Here is a 16,004-nt window from a genome sequence, read left to right as displayed (position 1 = left end):
TGGGGATGGATTTTTGAGGTAGTGGTTAAAGACTACCACAAGGGAGCAGTGTAACATTTTTCATCATTTGTGGTTCATACTGCACTTCTCTACATTGCCCGGCGGAGGTCAAAAACTTTCACTGATGGAGGCAGCGCTTGAATAATCCTTTAGTGTAGCATCACATTTTGACAACTCAATTCAGCCACAATAAATAAAATGGTACAGTGTCATCACATTGTGTCAAAGCAGGTCTTCCATGATTACAACTTATTGTATTTACATTTGCCTTTTCAAAGCTTACAATTTTCTACAGTACATGAATCCATCATGATATTGACTGAGGGGAAGGTTCAGTGCAGTGCATTCTTATAATACCATTCAATTCACCACAGATGAGTTTCTCTTATCTCCGCTATCACCTGGCTCGCTTTCTGCAATGCCTGCAAAAAAATAAATAAATAAATAAACTTAAGGAAGTTTGCAATTCTTTACAAGCGGACAACAAGACTTGGACATGTTTTACCTGCAGCATGTCCGCTGCTTCCTTGCGACGCTGGGCCATATCCTCCGACTCCGTCAGCAGATCGTTGAGGAGACCCGACTTGTATAGCTGACCCACCAGTTCACTCTGGAGGCTATCTTTCACATGATTGACCAGGAAATGCATCACCGCTTTGGGAACACTTGAGAGGCAGAGTGGTTGGAGTCGAGAAATGGAATGATAAATTTAGACTCGTGAAACTTCACTGTAACAGTGTTTATTAACCACCTGTCTTGAATGTTCTTGCGCACAATCAGAAAGTAAGACTTGATGAGGCGTTCAATGACCTCACAGTCTCGCTGCTCGCGCGACGACAGTTTCCTGGCTACTGGTACTGGCTGAAAGTTGAAAAAAACAATTACAGAATCGACTTCATGTGGGTAATCTGTTCCATAAGCGCCTGTAATCAGTGAATTTCCACAAAGTAGGATCCATAAATGTACTTGCACACAACAAAGAAAAAGCTGCAGTCCATATATAGTGGATGCAACAGTTGCGTGCATCCATCCATATGTACTGTAAGTCCATGTTTCTAGTAGAACAACACTCAAACTTTTGCTAACTTGCTAAAAAAAAGTCATTTGTAATGGTTAATTCTACGGGACATTTGTTTGATGTTTTTGCTTTCACAACCAAATGTGATAGTCTATATATATCGTGGATGCAACAGTTGTATCCATGCATACTGTATGTGGTAAGAGTATATGCCTCTAGCAAGCCACATATAGCACAACTTGTAAACAGACAGGACTTAGCAATATAGTCTACTTTTGCAGGGAGAACAAACAAGCACAGTAGATTAATGATTTTGTTGTGTGACATCGATAAAATCATCCTTTAGTGTAAACAGTTAAGTCCAGAAACTTCACTTTTTGTAATAACATCACTTATGATTGATTAGAAACTGCATTAATGAGTGGTTGATCGCTTATCACTGGTAATGTAAACCAGTAATCCACAACCACCGGGCCTCATACCGGTACTGGGCCGTGGGTAGTTAGGTACCGGGTCACACAGATTATTTTTTTTACCGATTGTTTTACTGACACGACAATGTTTCAGCCTGAACTTAAACTGGGGCTTTGAGGTTGTACATTTGAATTCAAATCTGTCATTCGCATGGGTGGGCACAGTTACCTGTCGGGAGGGGCAACTGTCACATTAGAAATAAGGATTGCCCCCTGCAAGAGCTAGTGTGAAGGATGAGTCAAACAAAAGTTTTGCACTTATAGACAATCAGCGTGGAGAAGTTTCAATCAGCTCATTGCATCATGGTGGAAAGATCCCTTGTGTTGTGTTTGCATGTTCAACCTGTACACTCGGGCACTCCAGTTTCCTCCCGCATTCCCAAGAATTGCTGGGATTGGCCCAGCACTCCGCGACCGTCGTTAGGAAGAGAAGTTTGGAATTTTTTTTAAATTAGATTTTGTCGCGAGGACATCTAAATACTCTGACTACACAGCGGATTTACGCTCATCTTATTATAAATGTTATATGTGGTGTTTGTCATTGTCATTACAATCATTTAAAAAAAACATGTTTATTGCGGTCCTTGGGCCCTGCCAGGAAAATATTGCCAGACGGTCGATTCGAATTAACCCAATCAGTGCCCAGGAAACAGAAAGCAGTTCTGTGATTGGTTTAAGTGTACAAGTGCTCTTAAAGTGATGTTTTCCGCAATGTAGACAAAAATCTGCAGAACTGAATAAAAAATAGCAATGTATCGAGGACAATATAGTCAAACTATGATATTTGTAAGGGAACAAACAATGTTTATGCGGACCAGCAACAAGAGTGTAAAGCGGGAAACTTACAACATCGAGCAAATTGACAGCGCCTTTAAGCGGGCTTCCTGAGCCTGAACCGTTTTCATCTTTCTTGAGCATTCCTCTCCATGTGCCGCCACTTTCCTGATCGCCTTGTGGCCCTGCTGCCTGGAAACGTTAAAAAACAATGACATGAAGCTTCAGATTCTAACAGTGGAGTCAAATATGTAAATATTATACCTAACAGACAAAAATAAGTTGGACTGGACTGAATATTATAGAGCACTCTACCACTCACACTGAAGACCTCCAAAACGCTTTACAACACTTCCCACACGCACGCACAGCCATGCAAGGCATAAGGGGTTCAGTGAAACTTCAACATTTAACTCAGAGGAGCGGGGAATCGAACCTGTGACATCTTTAGTCCAATGGCGACCGCTCTACCTGCCACCCCAATCTAATTCAGGTAAAAAATAACCTAATTTGGGTGAAACATTACTTGGGTTAATATTACCCAACCTCCTGAGTTGCAGTCAAAGGGACAATGTATTATTTGAACACTATCTCTGTAGGGCAACCAAAAAGAGTGCTAAAGGAAGAATACAAATTATGGGCCTCCATTTGACAAAAATGCACCATTTTAGTTCTCATTTTTTTGCCCAGGCTTTTAAGCGTATTGAGTATCCTTAGCAGCAAAATGGCAGACAATTCTGTCAGCTCCCTTTACATGACACTTGTGTAAATAAATGCGCATTTCTTAACCTTTGAGTATCTTTTTAAAATACACGTTTAAAGTTCTTGTATTTTTACAAAAACATATTATTTATTTATTTTTTCCCCACTAGGAGGTGCTAAATAATTCACACTGTCCCTTACAAAATAATTAATTATCTAGTTTTTTAAGACAACAAAAATAAAAAAGTCAATTTGTTTTTTAAAAAAACGGGATTAAATCGATCCGAGTAAGGGATCCTTTCACGTTGAAAATCACATGAAATGAAGTCTGACTATACAATAAACAAACACAGCAGATCCACTGCCATCCTGTGAAGTTTTTACACCTCTCTTGAGCATTGAAAAAAATAATAAAAGAGGTTAGAATCCAGGACAATAAGTCAAGAATGAAGAACACACAAAATTATTAGTGCGAGTACACACAGGTTTGAGGGAGGAAAACAAGTGGAACATAGGGAAATAAGAATTAGGTTAGAAGCCATGCATAAATCTATCCACAGAGCTGACCAGGGGAGTCGGCCCCCAGAGGCCCACCTTGGCGCTGTCCAGGTCGTCGCCCAAAACTGCAGCTGGACCTTTGCCAAGAGGCTGGAAGCGATTTAATAACAGAAAAAGAGAGCAAATGACAGGAGTCGGAGGTAAGAGAGGAATAAAAAAAGAGGAGTGCAGTAAAAATTTATTTTGGTGGTGGAGAAAATTGAATCCCGTGATGTGATATCTCTAAACCTTCATACAAATATCAAAGAGGAAATGATTAGGGTACCTTATCCCTGGGAACTGCGGTGGGGAGTTCTCTCATCCGGTTTCTCCTTTGTTCCTGTGCTCACACAAGCATGAGAGAAAATAAATTCCTTTACATAATATAAAAATAAATGAATAAACTATTCATTTATATTTGGGTGGTTAAATAGTGTAATGTTCGGTGATTCGATTGTACGGATTAGCGATGTTTTATAGATTCTTTTTTCTATGATAATAATAATAATATTCAACTCTCTAGTTGTCATTGACACTGATACATGAATATATTTCCCCTCAGAACAATCACAGATCATAAAAAAGCAATTGATCAATTTTCTTTATCATTTTTCGAAATGGGATACAGAAAGCAATTGAATACTGTAATCCCTCGTTTATCAAGGTTAATTAGGATAAAACAAGATGCGAAAGTCTGCTAACTATCCGCTAAATTCTGTTTACAAAAAAATTAAGTGGCTTTGATATCTTCACAAAGGCAAAAGGTTAGATGTGTATTTTTTTGCACACCTCAATATTGTTGTTCATGACCCCGCAGGCATCCGCAAAGTCTGGATGCTTTGTGTTGATGTAAGCCAGCTCAATTGCTACTAAATTATGGACCTATGAAACAAAAAAAGAGTTTCCTCAATACAAATGTCATGTTTACTGAAGGGCATTTATGATCTCATTAGTACCATCTCATTAGTGATGGGCAGCCTCTTTCTCAAGAGGGAAGTGACAACTTCCACAATCGCCTCATGTAATTTTGGGAACCTCTGCAGCTCCTGAGTGACAATTACATATTCGCAAAATAATAGTAATAAAAAAAAAAGAAAATGCCCCTTCGTAATGAAACACCACAACCTGTGTACTGTAGTTGCTGCAGTGCTGGATGATTCTTTGCATCTCCTCGTGGACAAGCTCCACACAGCGCAAACTGGGCTCCTCCAGACGTTTTACCTGCTTCTTCACCAGCAGCTCAAAAGACACCTCAGGAACAAACAGAGAGGGGCGAGGGCCCTGGTGCAAAGTCATGGAGAAAACAGAAAGGTCAACATGAGGAAGACAAAAAAAAAAAAAAAAAAAAAAAAAAAAAAAAAAAAAAAGTAACGTGCCACTCACGGTTGCATTCCTTATCGCTGTGAGAATATCGATGGTGCTGAGGCCTCCAAGGGGGTCCACACACTCCAAAGTCCGGCCAAAAGTCTCATGGAATATGTAACAGATTCGGGCTCCACCGCAACTAAGGAGCAAAGGGGTTTCAGTCAGGTGTGCTTTACTTTGCACAATATCGTATTATTGCCACGGCGCCATAACTCACAGCTCCGCCGTCTCAATGTACTTGGCCGTCCCCTCGATTGTGTTGCAGTATTCGGTGGCGAACTTGGTGATGAGCTGGAGCAAGGTTGCACTTTGGTCCTCAACGGGCTCGCCATAGCTGCTGAGAAGGGACTGGTACTGGGCGGCCAGCACATTGATACGCGTCTTCAGCTCAGGCAGACAATCGCGGATGTGATGCATCAGTAGTCTGATGAGACCAGAGGGAAGATTTAGTCAAGCTTTACAGGAAGATAGGTTAATGTACTGGACTGTCTCAGAAAATTAGAATATTGTGATAAAGTTCTTTATTTTCTGTAATGCAATTAAAAAAACAAAAATGTCATAATTTCTGGATTCATTACACATCAACTGAACTATTTCAAGCCTTTTATTATTTTAATATTGCTGAATTTGGCTTACAGCTTAAGAAAACTCAAAAATCCTATCTCAAAATATTAGAATATCATGAAAAAGTATACAAGTAGGCTATTCAACTAATCACCTGAATCATCTAATTAACTCGAAACACCTTGCGAGGGTTTCCTGAGCCTTAAAAACACTCAGCTTGGTTCAGTAAACTAAATCACTGCTGATCTGACTGCTGTCCAGAGGACCATCATTGATACCCTCCATAAGGAGGGTAAGACACAAAAAGAAATTTCTCAAAAAGCAGGCTGTTCACAGAGTGCAGTTTCAAAGCATATCCACAAAAAGTCTGTCGGAAGGGAAAAATGTGGCCGGAAACGCTGCACAACCAAGAGAGATGACCGCAGCCTTAACAAAATTGTGAAGAAGAGCCGAATTTGAGGGAGCTTCAAAGACAGTGGGCTGAAGCTGGAGTCCAGGTATCAAAAGCCACAGTTCACAGACGTGTCCGGGAAATGGGCTACAATAGCTGTATTCCCATTGTCAAGCTACTTCTGAACTCAAGACAACGGAAGAAGCGTCTGACTTGGGCTATGGAGAAGAAGCACTGGACAGTTGCAGAGTGGTCCAAAGTCCTCTTTTCAGACGAAAGCAAGTTTTGCATTTCATTTGGAAGTCAAGGCGCCAGAGTCTGGAGAAAGGCTGGAGAGGAGCAAAATCCAAGTTGCTTGAAATCCAGTGTGAAGTTCCCACAGTCAGCAATGGTTTGGGGAGCCATGTCAGCTGCTGGTGTTGGTCCACTGTGTTTCATCAAGTCCAGAGTAAATGCAACTGTGTACCAAGAGATTTTAGAGCACTACATGCTTCCATCTGCTGAAAAGCTCTATGGAGATGAGGATTTCATTTTCCAGCATGATCTGGCACCTGCCCACAGTAACTGGTGCACTGACCATGGCATCACTGTCCTTGATTGGCCCGCTAATTCCCCTGACCTGAACCCCATCGAGAATTTGTGGGGTATAGTTAAGAAGAAGATGAAAGACACCAGACCTACAAATGCAAATGAGCTGAAGGCCGCTATCGAAGCATCCTGGGCATCAATAACACCTCAGCAAAGCCACAGGCTGATTGCCTCCATGCCACGCCGGATTGATGCAGTAATCCGTGCAAAAGGATTCCCAACCAAGTACTGAGTGCATCAATGGACATTTTCAAATGTTTGATTTAGTTTTGCAGTTATAAAATTTTTTTTTTTACTTGGTCTGAGGAAGTATTCTAATATTTTGAGATAGGATTTTTGAGTTTTTTTTCAGCTGTAAGCCAAAATCAGCAATATTCAAATAATAAAAGGCTTGAAATAGTTCAGTTGATGTGTAATGAATCCAGAATGTATGACATTTCTGTTTTTTTAATTGCATTACAGAAAATAAAGAACTTTATCACAATATTCTAATTTTCTGAGACAGTCCAGTAGTTGACAGATATGGATCAAAGATCTGAAAGTAAAATGTGAAAGAGGGGTGTCAGTTAAATGGACGAATAAAAAATTTGGCTACAGGCCAAGAGCCGGACGCATATGGTCTAGTAAACCCAGTTGAATTGACCGAAAACCTAACAATAGTATTCTAATATAGTCTGACAAATAGAGAGACATTTTCTTATGGCCTTGTCAGTAATCGTCAATTTTCAACAGGCGAAAACATGAAAAGGAGTGTCTTTTTTGGTCAAAAATAAAGAAGAGAATGTATAAATGATGGGAAAGCCACTCTGAAAACAACATAATATTGTTACCTTAAATATGAATATTGAAGGTCAAAATGAGAAAAAGGACCAAAAAACGTCTGTCCGTGTTTTTGAAGATAACAATTAGAATGGCTTTTTTCCATCTTCGCAACATTGCTAAAATTCGCCCCATGCTGTCTCAGTCAGATGCGGAGATTATAATTCATTGTTTGTTACCTCCCATCTCGATTACTGTAATGCACTACTCTCTGGTCTCCCAAAGTCTTCCAAAATCAAGAGCCTTCAGCTGGTACAAAATGCTGCAGCGGGGCTTTCAACTAAGACAAGAAAGTTTGATCACATTACCCCGATTTTAGCTAACCTGCATTGGCTCCCTGTTAGCTTAAGATGTGATTTTTAGGTTCTGTTGATAGTATACGAAATCAAGCATGGACTTGCTCCTTCATATCTTTCAGATTTAATTTCCCTCTATGTTCCGGTCCGGAGCCTTCACTCTGAAAATGCTGGTCTACTAGTGATCCCAAGAGCCAAGAAGGGATCCGCAGGTTCAAGAGCATTCTCCATTCGGGCCCTGGTGCTGTGGAATGCTCTTCCCCCTGAAAATGGATCTGCAACCTCAGTGGAAATGTTTTAATCCAGGCTTAAAACACATTTCTATTCTATAGCATATGAATAACCTATATTTTATGGTGACAATATACAGTGCATCCGGAAAGTATTCACAGCACTTCACTTTTTCCACATTTTGTTATGTTACAGCCTCATTCCAAATTGTATTAATTTAATCTCTTATCTCTAAATTCTACACAAAATACTCCATTATAACAATGTGAAAAAGTTGTTTTTTTTACTTTTTTTGAATTGATTAAAAATAGAAAACTAAGAAATCAAATACAGCCTCAAGTCTTTTTGAATATGATCCCACAAGTTTAGCACACCTATCTTTAGGCAGTTTTGCCCATTCTTCTTTGCAATAAGTCTCAAGCTCAATCAGGTTGGATGGCAGACGTTTGTGCACAGCCATTTTCAGATCTCTCCAGAGATGTTCGATCAGATTCAAGTCTGGACTCTGGCTGGGCCACTCCAGGACATTCACGGAGTGGTTCTGAAGCCAATCTTTTGAGATCTTGGCTGTGTGCTTTGGGCCGTTGTCCTGCTAAAAAATGAACCTTCGCTCCAGCCTGAAGTCAAGAGCGCTCTGGAGCAGGTTTTGATCCAAGATATCTCTATATGTTGCTGCATTCATTTTTCCTTCTATCCTGACTAGTCTGCCAGTTCCTGCTGCTGAAAAACATCCCCACAGCATGATGCTGCCACCACTATGCTTCACTGTAGGGATGGTATTGGCCTGGTGATAAGCGGTGCCTGGTTTCCTCCAAACATGGCGCCTGGCATTCACACCAAAGAGTTCAATCTTTGTCTCATCAGACCAGAGAATTTTGTTTCTCATGGTCTGAGAGTCATTCAGGTGCTTTTTGGCAAATTCCAGACGGGCTTCCATGTTCCTTTTACTAAGGAGTGGCTTTCGTCTGGCCACTTACCATAGAGGCCTGATTGGTGGATTGCTGCAGAGATGGTTGTCCTTCTGGAAGGCTCTCCTCTCTCCACAGAGGAACGCTGGAGCTCTGACAGAGTGACCATCGGGTTCTTGGTCACCTCCCTGACTAAGGCCCTTCTTCCCCGATCGCTCAGTTTAGAAGGCCGGCCAGCTCTAGGAAGAGTCCTGGTGGTTCCAAATGTCTTCCATTTACGAATAATGGAGGCCACTGTGCTCATTAAGACCCTCAAAGCAGCAGAAAAAATTCTGTATCCTTCCCCAGATTTGTGCCTCAAGACAATCCTGTCTCGCAGGTCTACAGACAGTTCTTTTGACTTCATGCTTGGTGTTTGTGCTCTGACATGCACACTCAACTGTGGGACCTTATATAGACAGGTGTGTGCCTTTCCAAATCATGTCCAATCAACTGAATTTACTGCAGGTGGACTCCAATTAAGCTGTAGAAAGATCTCAAGGATGATCAGTGGAAAAAAAGATGCACCTGAGCTCAATTTTGAGCTGTGAATACTTATGTAAATGTGATTTCTTAGTTTTCAATTTTCAATAAATTCAAAAAAAGTAAAAAAAAAACAAAAAACTTTCACATTGTCACAATGTAAGCGGTGCAGCTGATGAGATGAGATGAGATTGTCACAATGGAGTATTTTGTGCAGAATTCTGAGATAAGAGATTAAATTAATACAATTTAAGATGAGGCTGTAACATAACAAAATGTGGAAAAAGTGAAGCGCTGTAAATACTTTCCGGATGCACTGTATGTGTAGTATTTGTTATTGCAACATCCATTGCAGCCTGGTCATCCTGGAAGGGGGATTACCTCATGTGCAGTCCCTTCTCAAGGTTTCTTCATTTTCCTCATGTAGAGGTTTTTTTTTTTAGTTTTTCCTTGCCCTCATGTAGGTTTTAGATCAGGGGATGGCGTAATAATAGTCAGTATTTTGCAATAATCTGTGGTCTGTGCAGTCCTTTCAGACTCTGTGTGATTAAGTGTTATACAAATAAACATGACTTGACTTGACTTGAATTAACACACCAAATGGAAGATGTACTCCTTTTCTTTCACCAGAAAAACAAGTACTGTTACATCTATTTTTACCCCACTTGAGTAAATAAATATTTTTAAAAAGGCGCCCAGGAGGCAGGATGCCAATTGTTTGGACCAACCACAAGCGGACCTAAGCCTCTTTTGCTATCTCGTGGTCATTTATCATCGGAAAATCATTACTAAAGCTAGAGAAGCTATGAATAGAAGGAAAACGTTTTTTTTGTGATAACAAAAACTTTTTTGTGTCCATACAATATAAACAGATTACATACAAACGTCTTTTCACGTTAATGGCGTTGAATGAGTCTAAAAATTAAATAATTAAAATGAAGTTTTTTAGAATGAACTTGAATCAATAAGACAAAATGTAATGGAAAAGACTGACCTATTAAGGGTTTTGGCCAAGTATTTGGTACCATTCCGGTTAGCGAGAGAGGGATACTTCTTTTGCAGGAAGGCGTGCTCGTCACGGATGGCGTCAGTCACAGTCTTTTTATTGTTGATGTCTAGTTGGCTTCTGTACGAATAAGATTAACATAGTTACATTCCATGAACGCTGTAGACATATTCAGGATTCATATTTAATGCTGAAAACAAAAACACTTGCTTTGATTACAGTAAAGGGTCAAAAGTAAACAATCCATATTGATCGAGGACTCAGAGCGCTCATGTAAAGAGTGTGAAGGGTGACGCAAACCTGTTGACCACGCCGATGAGTCCCAGTTTGACAGGAATCACTCGACCCATCAGCACATCCATGGCATCTGTACCAGCGTCCATTAGGTCCAGTTTGGTCACCACGGCCAACGTCCTCCTGCCTGGGTGGTCACATATAAAAAAATATATATTTTAGACAAGTTATTTTCCTCACTACACTTTTTTTACTTTAATCACAGTAATATGCTTTCTTTTCAACATTACCATCAGGGTCCACCTCCCTTGCCACCTTGAGGGCCTCTGACGTTGCCATGTCAGTGTTGGCGGCAGTAACAGCTAATATGATGCAGTTGGGGTTGGAGATGTGCTTCAGGATGAGCTCTCGTATCTGGATCTCAATGTCTTTTGGCTGATCTCCCACAGGCACCTCAGATAAAATGGTGGTTTTACATGGAGTTTCTTCCAATTTTAAGTGGTCAGTGTTACCTTGGTTATGCCCGGTAGGTCCACCAGGGTGAGGTTGACGACATGGGGGGAAAATATTTTCAGATGAATGGGATCATCACTGATGCCCTGCACAGGAAGAAAACGTAGAAGTTACCAGTTAATCGGGTTGGAACATCTGAATTTCCAACAAAGTAATTGTGGACAAGTAAATAAGAATAGGCATGTAAGATATATCTTGTAGGTGTACACACAGCGATAATTCCTTTGCAATCCTTCGCTACTTTGAGGCCTCAGTGCATCATGGGTTGAAAAGTATAAATTTAAAAATATATATATATATATATATATATATATCACTTCCTTTCCCCCCACCCCTTAAGCTTTACATTGTAGCTCACCTAAACAAAACTGCGATGTGTGGCTGGGATCTAATAGTCCAATATCGCAGAGAGCGGAGGTCAAGAGAGCAAATTTGTGTCGGGAGTGGTGGCTGTTTTTTCCTTTCTTACCGCCTGAAATTAAATGTATCTATGCAGCCACCATCCATCATTCCCAGTCAATGATTGCTGCGAGCGGTGGAGGGCAAAACGATTTTCTAATAGGCTGGCAGTTCTTTTTTGTCTTTCTGTTCACCAAAAAGTGAAACCGCAATCCATTATCCTTGACTGCTTATTGTTGCAAGCCAAGATTAGCAAAGCGCACTTTTGTCAGGCCTGATGGCCCTCTTTTTGCTGTTATTTTTGCCTGAAATTAACTGGACAAATATGGCCATTATCCCTGATAACAGGTACCTGCGAGCTGGGACCTGCAGAAGACATTTTGTTTGGAAGCATGCCGCTCTTGTCCGCCTTAAATAAAATGTGTGGTTGTGGCCGCGATCCATTATCCCCAGTTGACTATTGATGGGAGCAGGGACTGGCAAAGCACTTTTTTGGGGGGGCTTAGGCCACTAAAGCGTGCCATTGGGGCCCGCCTGAATAAAAGTCTACTGTTTTGGCCGCAATTTATCATGCCCATTTGACTAGTGCTCAGAGTGTGGGATGAGAGAGCAAATTTGTAACATGCATGAAAGCTCTTTTTCTATTCTTGAACAACATTTGTGCGGCTCTGATCCAATATGCCCGCAGGACCATTGCTTCAAGTGGGGGTCATTTGAGTGCCTGTTAAAATGTGGGGGGTGGGGTATTCGGTGACTTCGCAGATTTACACATAAAGTATCGCGGTGTTTTCGAGTCCCCATTAACTGCGATTAATCGGGGGATTACAGCACATTTGTCTCCTCAATAAGTCTATCAATGTCAAGGTGCAGCCATTTTGTTCTGTACTGCTCCTTGGATTCAAATCAGCCAAATTCCCTACAGCCCTTGCATTGCTAATGTCACAAATGCTCACCTGATTACTAGTTTTTGTTAGATGACCTTTGAAACTTAATCCCAAATGCACTTTGACGTTATTTTCAGCACACAATAGAGTGTGGCACACGACAAATACCAGCATGCTGAGAATGATTTAAATGGATGCATTCAACTAATTCATATGGTACAAACTAAATTATAATCAGGGTACACTATTTTAAGAGCATTGCCAAAAAATGAAAATAATTGCCTCTTCTTAATTGTCAGTAAAAAGCAATAGTCCAAAAATCTTACCTTATTATTTCCCGACACGCGCTCCGTTTCAGCTTCAATTTCTTGCCTGATTTCATCAAAATCGTTGTAAATCTGCCCAAAAGTATACATTAATAAAAAAATGATTTTATTTATATTAAATACAACTTCAGACCACACCACTTCTTACCTTATTTTTGGTGTGTAAGAACTTCCCCCACTCTTCACAGTCTCTGCCTAAACAGCAAAAAGGCACATTTAGTGCATGACTACTTTTAGTTTGAGACACTGACAAGACTGAATACAATTTACCGCGGGATTTTAATCTACAAGAGACAGGGTGGTTAAGTGACTTAACTATTTCTAGGTGAAAACAAGCTCAGGATTAGATCATGACATGATTTACATGACGAATGTGCACCTTTATAAAACTTTATCACAGCTTGGAATCTGCAGGCGATTCAACGGCACCAACAAAAAACAACATTTCATTGTTAAAACCCTATAATGTGTGGTGAAAAGCTTTAAGAACAGAAAAAAACAGATGAGACAGCCTATAAATGTTAAGAAGCGTGAATCGGCACATACCGACATCGTCGTTTTTGCGGCCATCTCCCGGATCCACGTGGACCAGCTGGAGGATGAGAGGCCGCCTGGTGACAATACCGGTCCCCCGGGGGAGCAGGTCACGACCCACCAGGCTCTCTAAGACAGAACTCTTGCCGCTGCTCTGTAGAGGCAACAAGCCAATATATAGTTCAATTGATAGATTTAAATCCTAATTCAACATGTTGCAATTAGTTGGTACACAGAAAGACTGCACCAAATTATGAGGTTTAAAGTTTGATTTAGAGCTCTGAAACTCAGTTCAACATACTGCATTCCCTATTGCCCAAGGAGGAAAAAAGACTGCACCAGATTATGAGATTTATCGTTTGAATTATGGCTATACAACTCACTTCGACAAAGTGTTTTACTTGGGACTGAAAAGGAAACGAATACTGCACCAGTATGTGAATTTTATAGATCTACAACTCACTTCAGCATACTGAAAACCCTTAGTACTAACAAGAAAAAAACTGCACCAAATGGAACAAAGATTTAAAACCGAGGACAGGAACCAGGAAAGAAACGAAAATAGAGACATGAACTGATATCTTAGATTTAGTGTACTTTTATCCATTACCTACAATATTAGCCTAAATTGGCAGATAGGGTGTTGGCATGAGTTTTAATTAGTATTGGTTGAACGTTATCCACAGAATAATGGTTTAAAGCACGACTATTTATTCCCAGGAGACAGAATTCTGAACTAATATCTATATATTTGACTAGCTGTTCATCGTCATTGGATGCTTTTAATGACAGTTATTGTAGCCTTTATGTACTGTACCTGCGTTCCCACCACAGCTATTTGCGGCAGCTGAATAATATCCGTGCCCACTGTGTTGAAAACATCTTGGAGCTTGTTAATGACTGGAATAAGCGCCTCCATGTCTTCGATATAAGACTGTAAAACGATTTAACCGGTTATTTTTGGGGATGAAAACCAAAGTCATTCAATGTCTCGGCGTCGCCACCATTGTGACAGAGAGACTGTGATGTTGCAGTTGTGGGAGTTGTAGTTTTTCTACCGCTAGCAGTTGAAGCGCACGCTGAGTAAAAGACTACAAACATAGCTCAGAATGACCAAAGTCATCCAATGTCTAGGCGTCGCCACCATTGCGACACGAGACTGTTATTGTAATTCTGGGAGTTGTAGTTTTTTTACCGATCTCGATTGTGACACACGCTTTGAAAATGACTACAAAGATAGCTAACAATTAGCAACGCGAGACGTAATAGACTCACGCGCATGCGTGCACTCATTGTTGACAGCCGACCCAAGCTTTGATACGCGGTAGTTGTGCGGATAAGCTCAAAGTTATTTTATTTCGCCGGATCAACCATCGTTTTGAATTCATTTTCACTATGTTACAGTTCTTGGTAAGTTAATATTTTCTACCTTGTTCACACAAAAAATAATTGACTCGAAACCGACGGCTAGCATAACGGTTCCCTTTAAAACTCGTCAAAACTTGATCGGTGATAACTTTTTTATCTGACCTTGAATATAAATGCTATTGTTTCCCCTTCACTTTTATGTTTTGCGAAATAGTGCTGCTATTGTCAGTGCACCCTTTTCGTGCACGTTCAATTTAGGCCAGTCTACCAGCACTAATATTACCTAGCCAGTTATTTTCAGTTTTCTTTATATAGTACATGTTTATCATTTAGTGCTACATATAATCTCGTTGTAAACAAGGTTTATTCCGTTGTTATCAATGACAACAAAAACAATTCTAATTCTAAAATGGTTCCACACATCTTTTAGGCTGGATTCACTTTGGGCAATATTGTGGGAATGTACCTCGCTCAGAACTACGATGTAAGTTAACGTTGTTGTTTTTCCGCTGCATTAGTCGTTTTTGTCAATGCTTCTCTGGATTTTCTCTTCAAGGTTCCTAACATATCCAAAAAAATCGAAGCTTTCAAAAAAGATGTGGAGGCCAAGAAGAAACCACCTGAGTGAGCAACATGAAACGTCTTTCCATCGTTAATGAACTCTGCAAAATATATTTATTTAACAGGGTTGTGGAACAACAAGCAATTTGATATGTATATACACATGTCTAAGAATAATCATGACAGTACTTGAAACATTTGTTTCACAGAAATGTTACATATTTCTATTCGACTGCTGTAACTAATGCATGCACATTGTGGTTTTGCAAATCCAGGATGTCACCTGTTTGACATAACAGACTTTGTTTATAATAAAGTTGCAGATTATTCCTGTTTCATGAGTATGGTTTAAATGTGCTGGACTATTTACAGTAAGAAATGTACCACCAATCCCAAAGGAGATTACTTCTTTCTTTTCCGTTTCTTTTTCTTCATTTTCTTGTCTTTGGCCCAACCATAACCTCTTAGCTCCAAGTAAGCAGCAGCATTGTGTGCAATGTAGTATGCATTCTGCATAGCTGTCATGCTTAAAATGTCTGCATCTTCTTTTTTGTTCCCAGCAGACTTGTGTGTGGCTACTTTTGAAGGGTCAGCCTTTTTGGTAGCTTTGGAGCCATGCGATCTTGATTTTGCGGTCTTGAAGGCCTTCAGGAAATTAAGTGTTACAATTTTTGATCAGTCATTTGATTAAAAGAAAAGTCTTACCATAAAGTAAGCGATTTAATCCGCATCAGCCCATCTGTTGAAATCTTTTGTACAAATCAGTTGTGATCTATTATTATAATCCAAATATAAACACAATCTCACAAAAGAAGCTGACCAGATCTCTGCCACAAAGGAACAGCCAACAAAAAATTTCGCCTGGCTCCTTGTTTATATAATGTTACCGTGGCAATAGCACAAATGGCGCTTCGAATAAAAAGGTCAACACCTCCTACAAGCCATAAAAAAAAACACTTGGCTACCGAATGTCACACAGAACTGAAGACAA

General features: G+C 40.2%; 3 protein-coding genes across 4 annotated transcripts; 1 reads left to right on the top strand and 2 right to left on the bottom strand.

Annotated features, from left to right (window-relative positions):
* Nucleotides 1-132: 132 nt before the first annotated feature.
* On the bottom strand, nucleotides 133-14,286 carry LOC148357094 (dynamin-1-like protein). 2 transcript variants are annotated; one of them, XM_088347910.1, is made up of 19 exons: nucleotides 13,902-14,286; nucleotides 13,097-13,238; nucleotides 12,699-12,745; nucleotides 12,551-12,622; nucleotides 10,941-11,027; nucleotides 10,719-10,881; nucleotides 10,495-10,615; nucleotides 10,183-10,314; nucleotides 5,087-5,293; nucleotides 4,888-5,008; nucleotides 4,630-4,785; nucleotides 4,461-4,550; nucleotides 4,294-4,386; nucleotides 3,791-3,844; nucleotides 3,562-3,615; nucleotides 2,338-2,457; nucleotides 752-861; nucleotides 506-665; nucleotides 133-422 (listed from the first exon to the last, which is right to left on the bottom strand). In XM_088347910.1, the coding sequence occupies exons 1-19, from the start codon at nucleotides 14,001-14,003 to the stop codon at nucleotides 366-368; spliced, it is 2,088 nt and encodes a 695-aa protein (XP_088204036.1). In that variant the 5' UTR covers nucleotides 14,004-14,286; the 3' UTR covers nucleotides 133-365. The 2 variants fall into 2 exon arrangements, with proteins under 2 accessions (XP_088204036.1, XP_088204037.1); XM_088347911.1 differs by lacking the exon at nucleotides 3,562-3,615 and having other exon boundaries at nucleotides 13,902-14,284.
* Nucleotides 14,287-14,329: 43 nt separating this feature from the next.
* Nucleotides 14,330-15,349, top strand: stmp1 (short transmembrane mitochondrial protein 1). Its single transcript, XM_088347915.1, has 3 exons — nucleotides 14,330-14,494; nucleotides 14,883-14,936; nucleotides 15,009-15,349. Exons 1-3 carry the CDS (start codon nucleotides 14,480-14,482, stop codon nucleotides 15,078-15,080), a joined length of 141 nt encoding a protein of 46 aa, XP_088204041.1. The 5' UTR covers nucleotides 14,330-14,479; the 3' UTR covers nucleotides 15,081-15,349.
* smkr1 (small lysine rich protein 1) lies at nucleotides 15,068-15,929 on the bottom strand. Its single transcript, XM_088347914.1, has 2 exons — nucleotides 15,719-15,929; nucleotides 15,068-15,658 (listed from the first exon to the last, which is right to left on the bottom strand). The coding sequence occupies exons 1-2, from the start codon at nucleotides 15,719-15,721 to the stop codon at nucleotides 15,416-15,418; spliced, it is 246 nt and encodes an 81-aa protein (XP_088204040.1). The 5' UTR covers nucleotides 15,722-15,929; the 3' UTR covers nucleotides 15,068-15,415.
* Between the last annotated feature and the right edge of the window lie 75 nt (nucleotides 15,930-16,004).

Source organism: Urocampus carinirostris, chromosome 11, assembly GCF_059441175.1.
Source record: "Urocampus carinirostris isolate Australia breed hairy pipefish chromosome 11, RoL_Ucar_1.0, whole genome shotgun sequence".
Classification (NCBI taxonomy): Eukaryota; Metazoa; Chordata; class Actinopteri; order Syngnathiformes; family Syngnathidae; genus Urocampus; species Urocampus carinirostris.
Note: the sequence above shows the minus strand (reverse complement) of the source record. Positions and strands in the feature narration are given on the sequence as shown.

Bases quoted from the DNA above. Each gene is read 5' to 3' on its own strand.
- LOC148357094 (XM_088347910.1), bottom strand. From the start codon at position 14,003: ATGGAGGCGCTTATTCCAGTCATTAACAAGCTCCAAGATGTTTTCAAC. The intron at 13,239-13,901 runs GTACAGTACATA...TTGCCTCTACAG, and splicing joins TAGCTGTGGTGGGAACGCAG to AGCAGCGGCAAGAGTTCTGT. The intron at 4,551-4,629 runs GTTGTGGTGTTT...ATTGTCACTCAG, and splicing joins GCAGCAACTACAGTACACAG to GAGCTGCAGAGGTTCCCAAA.
- stmp1 (XM_088347915.1), top strand. The intron at 14,937-15,008 runs GTAAGTTAACGT...TTTCTCTTCAAG, and splicing joins ACCTCGCTCAGAACTACGAT to GTTCCTAACATATCCAAAAA.